At 35.9% G+C, this 21448-nt stretch overlaps 1 protein-coding gene across 6 annotated transcripts; it reads left to right on the forward strand.

The window, feature by feature from the left end:
- The first annotated feature begins 846 nt into the window (after positions 1–846).
- Positions 847–19377, forward strand: LOC122319359 (rho GTPase-activating protein REN1-like). Of its 6 annotated transcripts, none has more exons than XM_043137391.1 (24): positions 847–1008; positions 1289–1380; positions 1602–1679; positions 2326–2362; positions 3258–3334; positions 4254–4324; positions 4468–4546; positions 6221–6365; positions 6917–7036; positions 8184–8261; positions 9773–9828; positions 9927–9996; positions 10514–10598; positions 11047–11290; positions 12602–12811; positions 13738–14061; positions 14307–14356; positions 15078–15138; positions 15226–15309; positions 15553–15666; positions 15741–15910; positions 17004–17067; positions 18579–18908; positions 18995–19377. In XM_043137391.1, the coding sequence occupies exons 2-23, from the start codon at positions 1351–1353 to the stop codon at positions 18900–18902; spliced, it is 2571 nt and encodes an 856-aa protein (XP_042993325.1). In that variant the 5' UTR covers positions 847–1008; positions 1289–1350; the 3' UTR covers positions 18903–18908; positions 18995–19377. The 6 variants fall into 6 exon arrangements, with proteins under 6 accessions (XP_042993325.1, XP_042993327.1, XP_042993328.1 ...); XM_043137393.1 differs by having other exon boundaries at positions 18582–18908; XM_043137394.1 differs by having other exon boundaries at positions 6221–6314.
- The last annotated feature ends 2071 nt before the right edge of the window (positions 19378–21448 follow it).

Genomic DNA, 21448 nt, shown 5'->3' on the forward strand with positions numbered 1-21448 from the left:
CCAATAGGCCTTGTAATGATATCGAGCTCATTCGAGGCCGAAAATTAAAATTTTCATATAGATTTTATATTTTCTCATTTTTACAAAATAAGTATGTCTATAACTACAAATATTATATCTCGATACATAGATAAATCTCTCTTGCTCAAGGATCTTGAAAGCCAAACATATTTGGTTTTCGATCTATCCACCTATTGATAGATGGATAAAGAAAATTCAACATAAAAAATAACAAAAACTAAATTAGACATATAATACTGAATTCAAGATTATAGCCAAACATTACCCATTGATTATTTTCTCGATTAAAAAATAATCTTCATCGGGGTACCCTATTAGACACTTCTTTTAGAATATAAATAATTTGATGTTGTTATCCTGCATATCATAACATTATATATCATTAAAATGATTTTGCTATATCTTTATTTCATATTCTACAATGTTATTTTAATGAAATAAATATTTTTACATCATTTCATCATATGATATTAAATGATAAGTTCACATGTAAAATATAATAAATAATTTATAATTTTTTAATATCATATTATAAAATAATAAAAGAATAATTAAAATTAAAATAATAAATAACATTACTCAAAATAAAAATATGATATATAACAGTTTTTACTTGAAAATTACTTTATAATTTCTCTCGCATATGATCGGATCATCGGCGTGACAAAATTACCGAGAATGCCCCGCCTCCCACGTTTTCCCTCCAGCGCGAGTGGAAGGCTGCGAATTACGGGTGACGTGTACAACTGCCGCATAGAAAGAGGGCCCGCTCTAAATGGGCTTTACCTGATCACCACGGGTTTCCGTTGGGGAATGAACATTCTTGTCTCAACGTAGCAGGGAGAGACAGAGAGAGAAAAAAGAGAGCGAAAAAGAAAGAGAGAGAAGCCGAGAGACAGAGATAGAGAGAGAGAGAGAGGAAAGTCCGTCTTCCTCTTACCATCCCTTTCTCCTACTCCTCAGACCACGACATCCAAACACGCTCTTGTATGTGTAATTTGTTGTTAGTCAATCATTTTGCTTTTTAATTTTTTAATTCCGATTTGTAAGGCATGCTCGTTTATGCAATGCACGTTCCTGAACAGTTTTTTTTTTTTTTTCAAAATTTCTATTTGCGGGAGTTTCTTTTACGGTTGCGGCAATTGTTTGATTAGGTTATTCATGGGAGGCTTTGTTGTTAGATGGTTGTTTTTTGGGAGGGTGTTTGCTAGTTTTTTGCTTGATCTTTGAATTGCATTACGACTTTTATCGTTGTGGGTTTTCAAAGGTGGTGTTTGATCTAGCTTGCTGATTTTTCTGGGAGATGATTCTGTGATTCGGGATCAGACGATGACTACGCGAAACGCGGAATCGTCTCAGGTATGTATGCTTCGATCTCCTTACGATATTACCATGCCTCTCGTCGATACCAACATCGTTTCCATTTTTGAGGTAAACGTATTGAATTTCATGCATGGACGAGGGATGTGAGTTATGTGATTACGTGCGCGTAGAATTGGAATTCCACATGCGTGTGGGACGTGGGGTGCATTTGCATGAGGAGTTTGGTGGTATAAATTTATTTTCGTTTTGTGGTATAGGGAGATGGCGGCATTCCTCCTCCCCCTCCTCCACCTCCCGGTCCGCCTGATCATCTGTTTTCTCGCGGTGTCAATACGGTACTTGGAATTTTTATTTTTCTGCCCATTTTTTTAATCGCGGATGTTGTCATTGAATGTTGCTATTCGATATTTGTGCTGCTCTAGATCATTTTTGTATGATGCTTGTTTTGTACTTGACCGATGTGAGCATATCAGTAACGTGTAATTACCCTTCATAATTTACCGTGCTCATAATCCATGACTATGCGCCTTTGACCTTTTGGTGCAAGATAGTTCTTTGCTTGTCCCTGTAATTTGTACGTTTAAAAATTCATATGGGTTTTGATCGAAAATTTTGCACCAACATTTACTTGAGAGAAATATACCTAAGAGATTTCATGTTTTGTTTTCTAGTGCATCAAAGATAGCATTTTCTTTGTTCCGAAATGAAGAACCAAAAAATTGAGTAGTGAAGGCATAGAAATTATAGCCTTTTTATTGTTTGACATTCGAATGATCATCCACGGACCATTTTAATTAAAGACTTCGAGACATTTTTGCTCATCATGGTTAACTGAGATGCAAGAGGATGAACATATTTCTTTTGTTTTTTCATACAATTTAAGGTTGGTGGTTATAGTTTCTCCTGGTTCATCCAACTTTACTTTCATAACAATGGGTTATCTGACGCTAAAATGTGTTCTGAAGTATAATTGTCTTGCAGGTTTTCAAGAGCGGGCCACTTTTTATATCATCCAAAGGTGTGTCTTACTTCATTGGTTTACATATATACATATACTCAATAAAAAAGTAGCATGGCATGGACTGTAAACACCTTAGGTGGTATTATACAGAATTTTTGTAAGGTTTCATGAATAACGTTGCTTTTTTCTTCCTCAGAACCTTACGATTTTTTCCAAGTCTGCCATTTTCTTGTTTCATTAACGCTGCCATTATTTCTTCCTTTTTTTTTTTCGTCTCTCTCTTTTTTTTTGGGTTTTTTTGTTTTTTTTGGTGGGGGGGGGGGGGGGGGGGGGGGGGGGGGGGAACTAGGGAGGGTGGGCTACACACAACTTTTTTTAAATGCAATCATTTGTGTGGATTTTTGAACTGAGAATATACCTTACAAAACCTGTATTATCTCCTACAGGAGAAATCCTACTTATCAAAAAGAAGAATGGTTCATTGTGTTGCCTATATTGCCGAACATAGGAAGCATACAAGACATAATATGTATCTAGAAGATTTTCGTTATTTAAATAGGATGACTCTTTCTTACTTATCCAGTTGTTTGACTTAATTAAAGAACAGATGATTTTTTCTTTGCTGAGGATAAGGTTTGCTGCTTCTAAACAGGGTAACTACTGGAATAAAATATCAAGTTCCCTGCAAATTGCAGTTCTCTGTCTCATGTTATTTCAGTGCTGATCTACCTTAAGTGTACAGATTGGTTTTGTTTTTACTTTTCTCAATCCCGCGAGCACGTCAGCATTTTCAATGCTCTTGATCATCTCAATTCAATTATTTCTCTCTCTACACATGTTTCATCAATTCGCATACATATATGTCTTTAATGTTCTAATGTAAAATTATCTTTGTTGCAAGGATTTTGTGCTTGTCTGGAGTTATATAATTATATATATGTTTTTAATGTAGGAATTGGATGGACGTCTTGGAAAAAAAGGTGGTTTATTTTGACACGTACTTCCCTGGTTTTCTTCAGAAGCGATCCAGTAAGTAGTTGTTTAGTTTTCCATATGCTGCAATCTTTGTGAATTCTGTTAAGCAGTTATCTTAAGAAAAGTAAATAAATAACTTACGAAGTGCCACAGGGGTGGCATCAGTTTTTTGTTTTTACCTGTTTTCTAGTATCCTTGATCTAGCACTTATATACCATGATGGTCATTTATTTTCACCCTTTTCACTTAAACCAGAAGTATCTAGTTTCAAATTTTGTCTCCTTTCCATTCACGAGCTTGTGGTGGTTAGAATCTTTCTACTGAAGCATTAATTAGGAGTAGTTGTATCTACTTGAAGCAGCTCCTTAGCTACTGGCTATGGAGCTTGTAGATTGTCCTCACATGTGACCTTTTGTTTGATGAATGAGTGGGACTTTTTTATTGTGTTGGAAGGAATACAGTCAAATTCTACTTGAAAGCAATAACTTGGTGACAGAGACAGATGAGCACCTTTTACATAGTTGCAGTTTACTACCCTTTTCTCTCCTTGGTATTCTGTGTTTCTGTGGTTCCGCTGTCTTTTCGATTAGTTATCTAATTTGACACTTATTGGTTAGACACTGCCGGAAATCTTCTTTCTGTTCTTTGTGGGCATAAAATTTTTGGTTTTGCTACTTTTTGGAGTATGGGGCTTTTTCCATGCACATCATGGCAATGATTTTAAATACCCATTTTGTTGTAGGATGACAAATGCAAAAGAACTGCTTAACAAATTTCAACTTCAAATGACCACCGATGAACAAATATTTGATAATTTGACATATTTATGAAATCAAGGAAAGCAGTAACTGAATTAAATGGACCTACATATGCTCATGTGCATCTTTATTTCTATTTATGTATGTATGGGTTGTGAATTTGTACTTCATTAGTTTTTGGAAGGTTTCAAGTTCCATTGTTTTACTTTTTTCAGAACACTGTTCCTCAAAAGGGGAGTGAAGTGAATTTGACCCTCGGTGGGATTGACCTCAACAATTCAGGCAGGTTGGTTTTATTTATTTATTTTTTATTTTTCAAATTTCCAGTTTTGTGTCTATTCAGTTTTCTGGCTCCCTTCTCACGGTTTTACCCATCTTGGAAATGGAAAACTTCACTTACATTGCATACTTTATTTCAACAATTTATAGTGTGGAGGTCAAAGCAGATAAAAAACTCCTGACTGTGCTCTTTCCTGATGGACGTGATGGACGAGCATTCACACTTAAGGTGCTCCCCCTGGGGTTCTCTTGTATTTAGCTTCTCACTAAAAGGCTTCTCTTGCTTCAATGATTTGCTGTTTCTTAAATTTCTTTGTCTATATCACCTTTTCTTTGCTCGACTTTTGTATCAAACTGCTCAACAACTGGGTCCAATTATGTCTTATCTAAACCATGATATCATCATCTCACTTTCATACTAAAATCAACATGCCCATAAATTTTATTGGCTTTTCTATGTATCGAATTTAAATATGAAGCCATATGGTTGACATTTTAAACAGGATACTATTCTTAATATCATCTTGCTAAAGTAGGAAAGTGGAAAGCTGTTCTCCTCCCAGCCGCCGCCCCCCCCTCCCCCCCCCCCCCCCCCCCCCCCCCCCCAAAAAAAAAAAAATGGGGACAGTTTATGAAATATATTTTCTACTTTTCCTTAAGGATTTGATCTCCATGGGTCAAATCCACATGCTTGACGCAGAGTTTATGTAGAACTCTCATTTGCTGATATCACACATGAAATATTTAGTAGGCATAAACTTTTTATACCATTTAAATGATAATTTATTTTTTGATAAGTATATACATGATAATTGAGGCCAGGCAGAACATAAGAGTCAGTTATTCATGAGTTTATGCTTTATCTTTTTTGTGCTCACAATGTGCTGAAAGCAAGGCATAAATGATTTGGGATGGCCTGGCTTGGATGATCTCAAAACTAATATTTGAATGGATGTGTTTGTGTGGGAAACTCGCCTTGGATGGTTGCCAATATTGGACTAATACTTAATTGAATATGACTAAGATTCAATTCAAAATGATGCTAACTCATTTACCAGAAGAAACACGCTATACACAAATTTCTCTAATCCGTTAACCACTGACTGGGCATAAGCCAACTGATGGTTGGGTGAGGGCTAGGAAAATGTGGCACAAGGCTGCAGGTATTTGTGCAAGTTGAATAAAAAAATTTAAGCATTAAAAATTTGAACACGTCATATTTTGAGTATGAAAAAAGTTCGATTTCAGTTAAGTGGAAGGAAGATCTGTGATTAAAGGGATGGGTTTTAAGGGTTAAAAATTTGTGAGTTATGCAGTGGAGGTTAACATATACAGTAAGACGAAGAAAGAGAAAAAAAAGAGATAGGGGTAAATGCTGGAATCTCACTAAGATGTCCTAGGTGTTTCATTATTTCTGTACTTAATAATGGAAGCATTTTGTAAGTTGAGTGCAAACTTTGCATGGCTCTTCAAGTGACTGTATCTAAAGGCCATTATTAAATGAAGAACCATGAGGCTCATAATCAAGAATCAGAATGAAGAATTTGGGCTTCATTGTTCAACAAGTATTGCCAAAAAATAAGCTCCTTATCATTTGGAACCTTTGGTGGAAACTGCATTTGGCTGCGCAAAATTTCATGAATGCCATCTTCCTCAAGGGAAGCCTATCTTGCTAAAACTAGAGATACAGAAGGAAACTTGAATTGTGCATCTAAGTAGTAGCTCGGGGCATTTTGGATCATTTTATTTGAGTGGGGAAAAAAGATGGAGATGAATTTTAGGACCAAGTCCAAAACCACTGGGCAAAAGCAAGAATAGGGAGGGCTTGTCTGGACTTTTTAACTGAGGTTTTTCTCTGCTCTTGATGTATGCCTGACTTATGGCTTTTATATTGGTATTGCAGGCTGAAACCATGGAGGATTTATATGAGTGGAAGGCTGCACTTGAGAATGCCTTGGTGCAAGCACCAAGTGCTGCTCATGTGATGGGACAAAACGGTATCTTCAGGAATGATCAGAATGATTCAATTGATAATTCTTTGGACCAGTGTATGCTCTTATTGTTGTCATGTTTTACATCTATTGTTAATTTGTGTAAATATAAAAAAAAAAAAAAGTAGCTTCTGAATGAGAGTTATCAAAATCTACTCACTACCTTTGCTTCCATTGAGTCCAATCGTCGTGGTCTCAAGTCTTTAGGTTGAGAATTTGCTATTTGACAACAGGATAAGAAGAGCCCAAAGATAGGAAAGATCTGGTTTGAACATATGGTTTCAAGTTGAAAATCTTTGGGCAGCAGATTAGATCTGCTGCAACTACTACTACAGAAAATACCTTATTTCTATAGTGTTATTGATTCTTTCTGTTTTTTCTCATCCTGTTACTTCTTTATTTGATTCTGCATTGACCTTGTCTTGTAGTGTTTGTCTATGGTTGATTTATGGAGCATGAGGTTCTCAAAAACATTTTATTTCTTTATCTGGGACATTGCTTCTTGAATCGACAGGGCATACCTTTTGAATTTGGAACTTGGATATTGCTTTCTTCTTTTTGCTTACCAGTTTCTTAACAGATTTTATAGTTTCTTTATTTCTTTTTAGTGAAGGATAGACAACCTGCGAAATCTACAGTTATTGGAAAGCCAGTTTTGCTTGCTTTGGAAGATGTTGATGGAGCTCCATCGTTTTTGGAAAAAGCCCTTAGGTTTATAGAAGAGTATGGTGGGTCTTGCTTTTTTCATAATTGTTTAAGATTTTCTTTTATTGGTACTTTAAAACGTGAATTTAGTGAAGTGAATTACTTTCTAGTGAATGTTCCATCTTCTTAATACTATAAATTGTGTTCTTGATTCTTCTATTAGGATTTTTTTTTTCTTTTTAAAATCTTGTGTTGGAGAGAATTTGTAGCGTGCATGCATCATAAGAGCCACCTTAATTGGTGAGTATTTTGCTGCCCCAGTGTATGGATATGCTAGTAGCTGATTTTAGTAATTGGGAAGATTACGACCAATTGGAAGCTTTGACCATTCATCCCATACCCACCCACCTTTTTGACCCTAGTTTTGTATTCAAATTCCCGTAATGTTCTTACGGTTTACCCCCCTTTCTGTTTGTAGATTGTAGTTTTATCCAGAAAAAAGCCGATTTTAATACTTACGCTGTAGTCTATAATGTATATTCATGTGATGTAGGATAGATATCAGTCATTCCAAATCTACTTATTCTTAATGGATGATGGAATACTATGATAAAAGAGGGAATAATTATATGTATGCAATGTGTGAATATTCTCATTTGTTTCCAGGCAGTATATTGATAAGCATTTCATGTTGGGATTTTATGAAACAAAAGTTTAGATGTCAAAATTTTAAACACCATTCACTTAATTAAGTTGCTATAGTGATCTCAGGAGAAATTGGTAGGAAACAAATATAGATGAGTCTCAAATGCCTATTGCAGGCTGATTGGTGGACAATGGAATCGTTGATACATCTTCTAACATTACATTATATACTAGAACCTGTTACTGTATTCTTGTTTCACTGCATTAGTATATTTAGCTTGTAAATAATTTCTTGTTTTTGTTTACCTACCGGCATCTTTGTGCAGGAATCATGCATATATGATTTGATTTTAGAAGGGTAGAGTAATTTATTTTCCACATTGAGCTGGCAATGGCTTGCAACATTTAATAAGTATTGCAGCATATTATATTTTCACCTGCTACATTTAGTGTCACTAGTTTCTTAAAGTTAAAGATCTTTTGGGGTCTTTTGTTAATTTAGCTCATGTAAGTCTGCGGGACCTTTCTCCAGACATATGTTTGTTTGTTACTTTGTTTATATGAATCTTATCAAAGAAATATCAGGAGTCAAAGTAGAAGGGATCTTGCGTCAAGCTGCGTATGTTGATGATGTTGAACATCGAGTTTGGGAATATGAACAAGGTGGGTTTGTCACATATAAGTGTTCTTGACTCACTTTTGTCATACGTTCACGACTAATACAAACTACAAACGAGTAGAATGTGATTTTTGGTCAACATGTCTTGTGGACAAAGTTTTCTTCCAAACTGGGTTGGAGGAAATTCCTTCCCTCCAACCCAGTCTAATTATCTGTAATTTTGAGCCTGAGAGAGGCACCTGTTTTTTTAATAGAATTAATGGCGTTGGTCCACTATTAAATCCTTCTCCTTACATTTAAAAATCCCTCTCCCAGTTAATACAACACAGTAAATCCTATTGAAAATATGTCTCACAATTTTCAAAAGACAGAAGATAATTTAAGAGGTTTGGACGAAATCTTTGTTCATGTCTTACATGCAAGGTATTTTCGATTTCAGATTATGGGTACTTTCTTTTCTAATGGGATGCATAATGCACATGCCATGCTGGTGAATTGGCAATTGTCTACCCAAGCAATGTTGGAATATAATTATAGTAACTAAGGATCTCTGTCTCAACACAAACTATTTTCTAAAAATATTTGCAACGGTTTGTAATGTTGGGTGCTACTGAAAATTATTTGTCAACAGAAAATATTTACATGGTTGACCAAAAACACTCAAAATGAGAGAATGACTTGCACTACACAGTTAACGAAGACAGCACCCTCCATTTTCTCCCTCTTTTATGTCCCATTGTCACCAAAAAGCACCACTTTTGGTCATCAATGGGTTGATGCAGCCCTCCAACCATTTGCCTGAGAGCCATAGCCTCACTAGTGGTGAATCTTGCCACTTTACTCCCTTCACCCTGCCTCCTACCAGATCTCTTTAACTGCCATCATCTCCTAAACATGGGTCTGTTCAGATTAAATGTTGAGACTTTTGTGGGGAATTTATGGAGGTGAATGTGTCGAAATTTAGTGCTTATGGCCCTTTGTGTGTAGAGATCTGGACTTCTGAAATATGTTGCTCATGGTAATGGTTGGAGTGTGGATCTGTTTTGGTACTGCATCATGGGTATGATCATGGGGGTATTGGTATTGCCACAATCTATTTTGGGGGTAGGAGAGGGGTTCAAGAAGCCATTAGTTTTAGGTGCTTTTGAATTTCTGGGTTTTTACATTAATTATTTAAGTGAAACAAAGACATGTAGCTTAATTTTCAAGGTTTCAACCAAACAACCGAGAACAAATTTTTTCCTTGAAGAATTATCTATTTACATTGCAACAACTGAAGCCAACCTTTTTAATTTTTTATCTTTTTAATTTTTAATTTTTTTAAATTCATGCTTATTGAAAATGATCACTTCAATGAATATAAGGACAGTTTTATTAAAAATAAAAACTGAAATTGTTATGAACAATAAAAAAGAGAAAAATCCTCGTTGCCTCCAGAGTACAATTTAGGAAACCAAAGCTGCATGGTAGTTTTGCATTAGAGATTCTTTTTTTTTTTTTTTCCTTTTTGGTTCAATGTTATTTCATCTATGAATGGTTTATTGCTTTAATTTAGGAAAAAATGAGTTTTCACCAGAGGAGGATCCACATGTTGTTGCCGATTGTGTCAAGGTATCTCTTTATGGTCATTGCAGGATTTGTTCGTGTAGGCATGACACACATTAGAAGCTAAACTATTTTTATTTATTGTCTTCCATTCACTTATCCAGTATGTCCTCCGGGAGTTGCCATCATCTCCAGTTCCCGCATCTTGCTGCACTGCACTATTAGAAGCATTTCGTAAGTCTGTTAAATTGTTTGAGTAATATCCTTTTTTTTTTTTTTTTTTTTGCTTTGTTATAATTCATAATAAATATTGTGCTAAAGCATCAGGGAAAAGATTATTTGAAAATGAATTTAGTGCATAATTAAATCATTAGCATAAAAAAGGGGAGGTGGTGAGGACAGCTAGCCTCTTGACAGTCCAATTTTAACCAAGCATTTAGGAGAATTTCTTCCTTTCTTATCACTTTAGGGGCACATAGTCAGTGTTGCTTTAACAAGAGGAGTTTGAAAATGGGATGAGAAACTATCTTGTGTGCAGGATCTGCTTATTTAAACTACATTGTGTTTTTTATCCAGGAAAGTTTTATGCAACGTTGTATTTAAACAAATGAGATGAGAAATTATCCAGGAAAGGTTCATGCAACATTGTGTTTGTCACATTACATTTAGGTGTTCTACCACGTGTTTGGTATTATCATTAAACCTATGTTTTTTCTTACCTATAATCTTTGGACTATTTTACAATGAGTAGGAACTGATCGTGGTGTTAGAGTCAATGCTATGCATGGAGCAATATGTGAAAAATTTCCAGAGCCTAATCGCCGCTTATTGCAGAGGTAGTTGCTACATTACTTATATTGTTATTTCTATATTATTCATAATTATATTAAGGTATCCTTGTATTTATCAAAAAAAAAAAATATTAAGGTATCCTTGTCTATATTTTATTAGACAGATCTCATTTTGGTATAATTTAAATATTCTATATAGATATATGTTTCTTGTTTCTAAACAGAATGGCTTGTTTTTTTTAAATTAAAAGTTTGTCTTTTTCAGTTTCAATGTTCATTGTGATTAGGATTCTTTAGAAATTCGCACATGCACACACACAATTATGAAGACATGCACACTGTCACATATTGATATACTTTTACTTGTCACCTTTATCTCTTCTTTTCTCTTTCCTCCATTCGACAACCATGCAATCAATAGCTTTGCCTTTTGCATTTTTTTGGCACATAGTTGCATTTTCTATATTTTGATTTTTATTTTGCACCCATTCAGAGTACTTGTGATGATGCTAACTGTGGCTTCTCACAAAGCTGAGAATCGAATGAGCACTTCAGCTGTTGCTGCTTGCATGGCACCCTTACTTCTGCGTCCCCTTTTGGCTGGAGACTGTGAAATCCAAAATGATTTTGATGTTGGTGGTGATGGTTCTGTGCAACTTCTGCAAGCAGCTGCTGCAGCTAACCATGCTCAAGCCATTGTTATTACTCTATTAGAGGAGTATGATAACATATTCGGGGTAATTTCTAGTATCTTACTCATTAGCAATTGCCTCTATGATTTACTATAGTTACTTTCTCACAGACTTAACATACCTACCCACCCATTCATATGGATTTTCTTTCATTATCAGTTTTTTACTTACGAATTGTCCTAATGATCTATGAATTCCATCAACGCTCTTTTTCTTGCTTATAGTCTTTTTAAATGTTATTTGAGATTGTTAAAAAATCCATTTGAACTCTTTTCAAAAGAAAGGATCAGTGGAGAAGGACAACCTGTTACCAAACACATTAACTTTGATAGAAATCTTTAATTTTTCTCTTCTTTTTCCCGTTTTTTAACTAGCTTGGATATGCCACCAATGAGGATGAACTTTCTTCTTCTCTTTTAGAACTGCAAAGTATGAATCTTCTCTTGTTCTTTCTTTGTACTTTTAACCTGACAAAGTTTGATCCCAGTACTAGCAAATAGGGGAAGAGCTATGATTTTTTCTTTGGGGAAGACAGACTGATGGAACAAGACACTCAACTTCTATGATATTCAAGATTAATTAACAAAATTCATCATATGGAATACAAGTACACTGCTTATTATTTGCTAAAAACCAACTTGACAAAAAAATGATAAATAAAAGAAATTCCATGACAATGATCATTAATTATATGCACCTATTATGAGACTATATATGCGTTATTTATGATCATGGAATTATCTAACTTGTTTGATTTGAAAATTTAAGGTCTTATTAAAAAAGGAAAAAAGAAAAAGAGAGATGGAAGAAATATAAAAGAATCCATAGAACACAATAGTAAAGCTCCATAAGAAAAAATATATTTGATATTCTTAAAAGTTCTAATTTTGTTTGGGCAAAAGGTTCATTTGACTCCAGTTCTTTCATCTATCTCTTCTCTTGCTCATATTCTTCTTGGGGGGGGGGGGGGGGGGGGGGGGGTTCTCTAAGAAAGTGTTTATATGGTGCAAAGCCTAAAATTTTTTTGCTTGGAAAAAAAAAGCTGTGAATTTTTTGGTTTTGGGGGAGGGAGAGGGGGGGCGCAGCGGGGCCGGGGGGAGAGAACACTGGAAAGTGATAAAAAAAAAAAAGAAAAGTCTACGTTCAGATTTTTTGGGGAGCCTTGCCTTGCTTGGTCCCCCTAGCTCCAACCCTGCTAGTATAAGTTCCAAATGGCATTTTGCAGTGCAATAAAATAGGAAGTGAAAGGCCAGATTGGCTGTCTTAAATCACAAATCAGATAGAAACTTCAATGGGAATTCATTTTTATTTTTTCTTTGTGCTTTTGAGCTCCATGAATTAGTAGTCTGTGTGCAGGAAGAGTCCATGTCTCCTGAAATATACACTGACTCAGAAGAGAGTGGAAGTCGGAGTGAAGAGGCAACTGATGATGATGAGTCCTATGGAGATGATGAACATGGTGATGCAACACAGGAGTCTGATGCGGATGATGATCTTGAAAATGTCTCAAATGAATCCTGCAGCGAGAGTGCCGACTCTAGAGACGATTATTTCTGTGATGCTAAGGCCTGTCTCTATACTTTCTTACATGAGCATCTACATATATTTGTACACTGTGATGATAGTAAAGCTATAATTTATTCCTCGGTGTCCTTAGTGCCAGGACCTGAGAATGAATATTTGTTGCTTTGCACTTCTAGGTTGGATTAAATGGTGCTTCTGCAGTTCTACATATATGCAAGCTTCAAGCTGATGTCTTATGCTACATGATTCGTTTGTGTTTCCCATTTCTGGTTCCTTTGGCCCGTTACTGTTTACTGTAGTATCAGTTCTCATGTCTTGAAGTTCTCCCTTGAAGTTGTATCCAAACCGTGGGATTGAATTCATACTATAACAGATACTCATCCTTTTCTACAGTGTAGATTCTTTCATCCAGAGTTTCTTAATCATAATTCCTGCCATTTTATAGATCAATAATAGTTCTATTTTGGAAATTTCAGTGTCAGTGTGCATCCAGGAAATAAATCCCCCGGTGCAGATTTCTCTTTTTCCTTGTAGACTTCTTTACATTCTTTTTTTAATATATGAATGTCTACAATTTTAGCACAAAGTTTAGAACTTCTTTGAGGAACTTATTTTCATTATTTGAAACAAACCTATGTGCCAGTTACATCACATAAACTCATTGCTAATCTTGCTTCTTTCTAAACCAAAAAAAAAAAAAAACCCTCATCTATCTTGCTTATTTATTCAAGTTAATGATTTCATTACAAGAACTTCTACTAAGTGCGACAGTTGTTGCCATTCCTTCTCCTTACATAAATTATTGTCCTTCCAATTTCTAGTCATGTATCCATGTGCAGTCATATTATATGGTTTATCTGGTTATGCCCTACACAAATCTTTATTTTGATTGATATTTTTGTATTTGTACTAACTAAGGAGCTGGGTTCTGATGGTTTGAAGTTATACTGACCAGTTCAAAACTGCAGGATTCTGGTGCTTCAGATTCGGGTTCCAAGTCCCCTGAAGCAGGTGGTGTTTCTGAAGCCAGTCAGAAGTTGTCATCAACTTCCAATGAAGCTTCACTGCCACAACATCTTGTTCCCAAAATTGGGGATCGTTCAAACCAAAGCAACAATGGTTCAAAAATGCAGGCTATTGAGTCTGCTGATTTACTAGGAGATGTTTCTAAAGAAGCAATTTTGGTTCCTCGTACTGTTCCTGTTCCAACATCATGCTTTAAAGCACCTACAGCCATATCTAGTGTACCTGCACATAGTGCTAGGCGTCAATCAATGTGGAGACGTACCTCTGTGAGTATATGTTTTATGAACTCATGACATGTGCACTAGCTCTAGGTCTTAGTTTCTTAATCATGTTTCTCTATTTACATTTTTTAAAATTAATTAATTATAGCTTTTCAAAGAGAGGCTTTGAATCTTGACATTCATTAATTATGAATTGCTCAGCATTTTGCCTATGTTCCAAACCTGGCAGTTGTTGTAATTGAGTGTTTTTATTATTTTCTTCTTCCTTTTTTCTTTTGGCTTGCATGCAGGGAAGGAAGAACCTTTCCATGGAGTCCATTGATTATTCTGTAGAAGATGAGTAAGTGATGCATCTATCATCTGTGTACAGAAAATTTTTTTTATGTGAATTTTCATAATATATTTCTATAGTGCTTCTTTCATTGTATCTAATATCATCGGTGCCTTATACTACATGCTTGACACTTTAATTGCAGGTGAAGTTAAATTGTTTTTAGTACTTATTTGTACAAGAGATAGACATTTGTTTGAGACACTATTCTTGGCAGGTTAAATACAAGGTCTTTAATTAGTGTGTGCCTGCACATGTGCAAATGCATGTGTTGTGTGTGTGTGTACATGCGTGGGTGAGAGAGAGAGAGAGAGAGAGAGAGAGAGAGAGAGAAGTTTTCCAAATGAGTTTTTCTTTCTTTTTTAGGAAGTAGAAAAGGAAATATAACCACCATGTTTCTTAGAGAATCAACATATATTGAATGTGTCTTAGTATCAAAGGCGAAATATATTTTATTTGTATGCTTGTTGCTCCAGAGATGAAAGAAATGGAAATGTAAAAGATTTAAAATCCTGAACTATAAATGTAAGGTTGTGGCCATTGCCCTTGGAATTAGGATTAAGTGGTTATGACCTATATGTTTTAATCTTGAATCATTAACAGGATTTTTTTACTCAATATAGGAACTTGTTTCTTCTGTTGCCTCCTTTTTTTTTTTTTTTTTTCCCAGTCATGGTGGCTCAATCTCCAACTGTTCAACACTTCTAATTTCCCTTTTCCGTTTGTGTAGAGTTGAAATTCAGAGGCTTGAAGCCTCTAAAACTGAATTGCAAAACAGAATTGCAGAAGAGGTAGATACTTCAAAATTTTCCCTTTTAAGGTATCATTCAATGAAATATTTGGGGAGTTATCATGCAAATCAAACTTTCTCTTCACAGGCTCAAGGAAACACAGTTCTGCAAGCAAGTCTGGAAAGACGAAAGAAGGCCTTGCACGAGCGTCGTCTAGCTCTAGAGCAAGATGTACGTTCAATATTAGAGATACTTTAGTTTCTTTTCCTTTTTTTATATTTGTTTCCTAGAAGAACATATGTATTCTGTAACATGTGAGCTAAATGTTCTGAATGCATTTTTTTTCTTTTTGCTCTTTCTGCCTGTTGGTTTTAATGAATATCATTACATAACTAGATGGTCTCAATAAATTATTGGTAGCTACCAATCTTGATGCGGAAGGCCTAATTGTGACAGTGTTAATTGTACCTTTAGGTTGCAAGACTTCAGGAACTGTTGCAAAAGGAAAGAGACCTGAGGGCAACTCTTGAAGCCAGAACTCAGACTTATCATGGGCATTTACCTGGTTTAGCCAATATTGATGAAAAGGTTTGTCTACCTCACATCTAACTGGTATGCTATAAATAGTTTTGATCAATTTTTAACTTGCACTTCTGCCAAAGACAAAGGCAGAGCTTGAGGAAATTGCTCGGGCAGAGGCAGATATTAACAATTTGAAGCATCATGTTGATGACCTTGAAGCACAGCTTAATCAACATCGTGAACAAAACTATTGTTCTATGCATGCTTTGTACAATCAACCCCAACAAACTCCAAATCATCAAGCAAAACTGTAAGATTTTATTTTACGTAATGGTTGAATCCCTTTTTGTGTTGCCTTCTGCTTGATGGTTGTTAAATAATGTTGCCAATTTTTTTGTGACACACTCGATAGTTAGAAAATTATGTGACTTTACACTAGAGTTTTGTTTTAACAGTTTACGCACCCACATATCTTCCCAGAAACTTTTGTTTGGGAGGAGGAGGGTCATGATCAATCTTTATCCCATAGATGTGTACCCAATACGGATTAGATCGCAGACCTCCAGATCTAAAAAGAGGGAAGACATGACTAACCTACAAGACACCATACTGAATGATATGATTAATATGTATGGTGCCCTTATTAATGTATGGATCATTATACACCATGTGATGATATACAGTCTTTACATGAGGGAAATGATTTCTGTGGATTAATATCAAGCTTATTTTTTTGTTTAGATGAAAACCATATAAATGCTATAAAAACATAATGTGTTAATATTTTGTAATGAATAAGCATTTACAGTACAAGTTTGGGCCAAGTACTATTTTTGGGGAAATTTCATTTTGCACCTCTAAACTACCACCATTTTTTCGAAGTGCACCCCAAATTAACAAAAACCTCAATTTGCACCCTAAACGACCACGGTTTTTAATTTGCACCCTGCATGTTCTAAAATGTCATTTCTTAAAACTTAGAAAGTAATTTAAAACTTTTTTTTTTTTTAAATTAGTATTTATCTCTTTTTTTTTATCACTAATATTTATTTTTGTTATTTATTGTTATTGTTGTCTTGTTATTTTTTATTTATTTATTTCATCATTATATTATTTATTATTATTTCTGGATTATTATATACTATTATTTTTTATTATTTTATTTTTAATATCTTTATTTTTGTAATTGGGGCATTTTAGACAATTTACTCGAAAAATCTAGTGTTCACTGTGCAGTGCAAATTAAAAAAAAAAGGTGGTAGTTTGCTCACTCATATATGTACACAAGGCCTGTGAATGCTTTGAAGAAGATAAAATGGGGGAAGTGTAGTTAGCCTTTGGTAATGTGCTTTATTTTTTGTTTTTTCCCCTCATTATTTTTATTCGTTTAAAATTTGGTACAGAAAAGATAAACAGAAGGATACTGATGGCGCACCAACTGTACTTGTTGAAGGGTCAAGAAATAAGGTAAATCAATTTAGCATTTGAGATAATTCCTTGATAAATAGTCTCAGTTTCGTATATGTAAATAAATCAGGTCAATGATAGAATCTGAGTTATAGATGGGTCTGACTAATGAAGAATCTACAAATTTCTCTCTTATATTCAATCGCCCAACAAATAACGGTCATATGAGTATAATGACATCCATTTACAGTCTTACCAATGAATTTACCAGTAGGCCCCTCTTAGTAGATCAAGCGTTGCTCTAGGACCCAATGAATGTGAATTTCATCTTTTGATGATGCTGGCTGGCTTGTTGGTCATCCGATTTTGCTGGATTGGATTGGAGTTAAATAATCATTTTCTTTTTTGAGGAGTTGTTCTTGCAAGTGTATCCGCAAGTACTTTTTTTCATTTGTGAAGGGATGGCTTGTTAGGTTTGGCACAAATATCGGTGAACAGATGACAAGGCTCCAGTAGTGAAAAGTTAATAGATTTCAAATATACTTTAGAATTTTTATAACAATACCACCATTATAAGAAATACTTTATTTGAGCTCACCCATTTGTTTTCAGATTATTTATCAACTTCAGCTTTGACAGTTTGCTTTCTCCTAGAACTACCTTATATATATATGGGGTTTGAACTTTGAGATTTCAGTTGTCCTCATTAGTCGTTAGAGATGAAAAATAGAAGAAGCTTTGATATGTCAGTGGATTGTCTATGTTGGAAAACTTGTTAATTTTTTTTTGAAGGTCAAGGTGAGAGGCCAGGGTTTACCATTTTGTTGGGATGCCATAACCAGTGCAGAGTAAGGAACGATGGAGCATAGCACCTCAGTGACTCTCCTCATTTTAAACACAAGCTAACACCTTCTCAAGAGAGGAAAGAGGCCCTTTTTACTAAATCCGAACTTGAACATGAATCATACTCTGAGTTTAAAGCCAGCAAGGAATTGATAGATGTGTGCCTTTTCCATTATTTTTTGGAGTCTCACTGCATCTGCTCCATAATTAGTCTGACAGATTTGCTAGCAGTTTAATTTCTGCCACAAACCACGAAGTCCATGGATGTCAGTTGCCACAAATAATTCACCCCAGGTTTCCATAATTTTGGCATTCAATTCACATACCTTTGCTACGTTCCCTACTTTTGACCAAGTATGAGCTGATCCCAAATCTCCTTTGATGATGGTGATGGGTAGTCATGGTATTTTAAGGACATTAGGATAATTTATTCCAAGTTATTAATAATAATGACCATATGACTTATGTTGTTCTGTTGCTGTGGTTGTTGTTGTTGTGATGTTGATGCAGATGCTAACTTCTTTAGAAAATGTGCATGGAGGATTATTACATGCATGATAGCTTTGGAAATTTTATGGAATACGAGCTTCTTAAATTTCTACTCAGGCTCATGAGAGTCTATCTGATTATGCTTTTCAATTGCCAAACTGGTTTTTCAGCTTCATATTCTGTTCTAGCAGGACAGGACTTGATGTATTGATGATAATACTTTTTACCTATGTGCACAGCAGGAAGCAAATCCAACAACTGCTGCACTCTCCAAGTTGACAATGAGGCTTAACTTTCTGAAGGAACGGCGTAGCCAGATAGCAAATGAGCTCCATGTTATGGATAAAGGCCAAGGATCAGGTCAACCTGTCCAAAACCTTGACAAGAATCAAGGATTTGAAGTTCAATCTGTCCCAAATCCAGACACAGATGAAGGATTGGACTATTGTACATTACCTGTCAACCCTCACAGAAAGGTGGGAACTGAAGGCCAATCAATTCAGAAAGGTTCAGAAAATCAGAAGGCCAATCTTTTCTTCCACCCAAGGACAAATTCTAGATGATACCAGGTCTTATACCATCACTCAGTGATTGTTTTGTGCATTTCATGTTACTTTTGTAGTCAACAATCTGATTCATGAAAGTTGTTGGGTAGAATTGACGCAAGGTTAAGTTTGATACCAATATCAAGCTCGAGTCTCTACACGCCCCAAGCCTAATGATGTACAGATCATCCACTTCCATGACGTAAGCTTATATGTAATCATGATTCCTGATTTTTGCTGGATCAAAGACAAAGCATGGGTTTTCTTTTAATGAATCACATCTGTAATCTTGTTGTATCGGTAACTTGAATATCTAATCTTATTGGAGTTGCTTGGTGTAAATGGGCTAAACCTTGGGGAGAAAATCCTAGGTTCAAGCCTCCCATTTTGAAGGGGTTTTCTTTTCGTTGGATGGGGGGATGGATAGTAACAAGGACTTGTGTGTATGGGAGGTGGTGTATTTAACTGTATATATGATTTGCATTTCTTTCTTTTTCTTCTCTACAATAAAATTATTATTATCAAATGATTTGAAAAAGTCATCCTAAACTGTATGGACCGAATCGATATTTATGCATATATTAAAAATCAATATGATTTTAGGTGAATTTCCTTTTTTCTTTTTTATCCTTTTCTTTTCCTTCCAAATCCTAGAAATAAATAATATTTGCAAGTAAATCTGGAATTTACATATAATTTTTTTTTTAAGACCATCTAGCAGGAGCATTACTCTTTTATAATTATGGTCACTATAATTTCCACAACATTGGGTCCTCCCCAAAGTCTCCGGGCAACGAGTGAATTCCACTGCTAGAAAAAAAAATATATATATATATATATTAAAAAACAACATTCAACAAAAAGATAGTCAATTTCATAGTATTCTGAAGTCCTCTACAAGAAAAATTATTAGAATAATAATGAGTGACTAAAATTGCAAATCAACATCTTCGTCCTCCACCTATAGAACTCTTCAAGAACCTATTGCAAATCAGCATCTTCCGTGATTTGACAAACGAAGGCCTCCTGAAAGTGGGAGAGAGAGAAAGTTGTTTTCCTAAGCAATAGGGAGGAGGAAACCATATGCAGCTCGCTTTAGATTCTATGGGACGATGAAATGGACCTCATCTCCATCACGAATTTGGAGCGACAGAACTCAATTTAGAGCGAAATGTTTGACTTCACCTAGGCATAACTTCCATATTGCTGCAAATTTCATAAACCAGACTCTCAAGATTGAAGATATTGTCAACATTAAACTCAGGCCCCAAGCCCAACGGCCTGGCCCAGAACCTCCTGGTAGCTCCAAACCAAAGCGAACGAGGAAGCTCATTGCAACCCAAGGTAGGGGCCCAACAGACAGCACGCATGGGCCCAAGAGGAGGAAGGACACGGCCCACCCCAATGATCCCCCTCTACATCACAAAAGGGCCACCAGGTCAAAGCCCATAGCTGATCAAGAGGCCCATGATGGGCCTAGATCACCCTAGACTATATCAGGGAGCTGGAACCTGATAGAAAGTATTCGGACAGGAGATCGGGCTGCTCGTCGGTAACCAAACATGCCCAGTCATAAGCACCCTAACCAAAGACATGTCTCATTTAAAGCATGTCAGAATACATAAACACTCGACAACGCATCTCTAAGACAACACGGCCTTGACATGGCATTGAACCCTAGGAGTAGAGGTATGGTAGGTTTGACCCAGACACGACGTGGCGTCCCATGATCCCTCTTGATATTAGAGTCCAAGCCAGGTATAAATACCCCAACCCTATCCACGAAAAATGATTGGATATTCTTTCACTTCATTCACTTAAGGACTTTCGACTGACTTTATATCAAATAATTCACGGGCTCCACCAAAGTCCACGCTTTACTTTTCTTACAGGTTCCCAAGCATAGGTCTCATGGAACTACCTAGGTCGTGAAATACGACCTCAACATGACTGATCATTGCCAAGAAGGTAGCACTCAAGAACCTCGAAGACGTGCTCCTTGAGCCACCACGGGCAGCTTTAGGCAAATCAAGCCGCTATTTAAAATGAACCTAATACCTTCCCGATTTAATGGGCAATAGCCTGGAGGGCTACCCACGATGTGTGTTCATAGACCTTGCTGGAGAAGGAAGGCGGCAGCAAAACCAACTGGTTTGAGAGGCATTACCCAACTAGGAATAAACACTTCAAGATGTATAAGATTGAGATGGTAATAGAGCAGTCTCCAAAGAAGGATGTAATACAAATTGGGATGTCGAGGTGGTTGAAGAGAATGTGATGGGAGAGGAGTACGTGGTGAAGAAGGTGGAGGTTGAGGTGGCGGAGGAGATAGTGAATAGCAAGGTGATAAAATTGGTGGACGAGCTTTTCTTGGAATGCAAACCGTAGGGGAACGGAGTTCATGGAGCCTATGAAGGCAAGATAGGGAATAATAACAATTAAAGGGAGTGCTTTGTATTGTACGAACAATTAAGGGATGAAGCTGTTGTAGTGGTGGGGTTGACGATCGATAGGGATCAAGAGAACAAATTACATCTTATGAGAATTAATTGATAATGTGTTTT

This window comes from Carya illinoinensis, chromosome 8 (assembly GCF_018687715.1).
Source record: "Carya illinoinensis cultivar Pawnee chromosome 8, C.illinoinensisPawnee_v1, whole genome shotgun sequence".
In the NCBI taxonomy this organism is placed as follows: domain Eukaryota; kingdom Viridiplantae; phylum Streptophyta; class Magnoliopsida; order Fagales; family Juglandaceae; genus Carya; species Carya illinoinensis.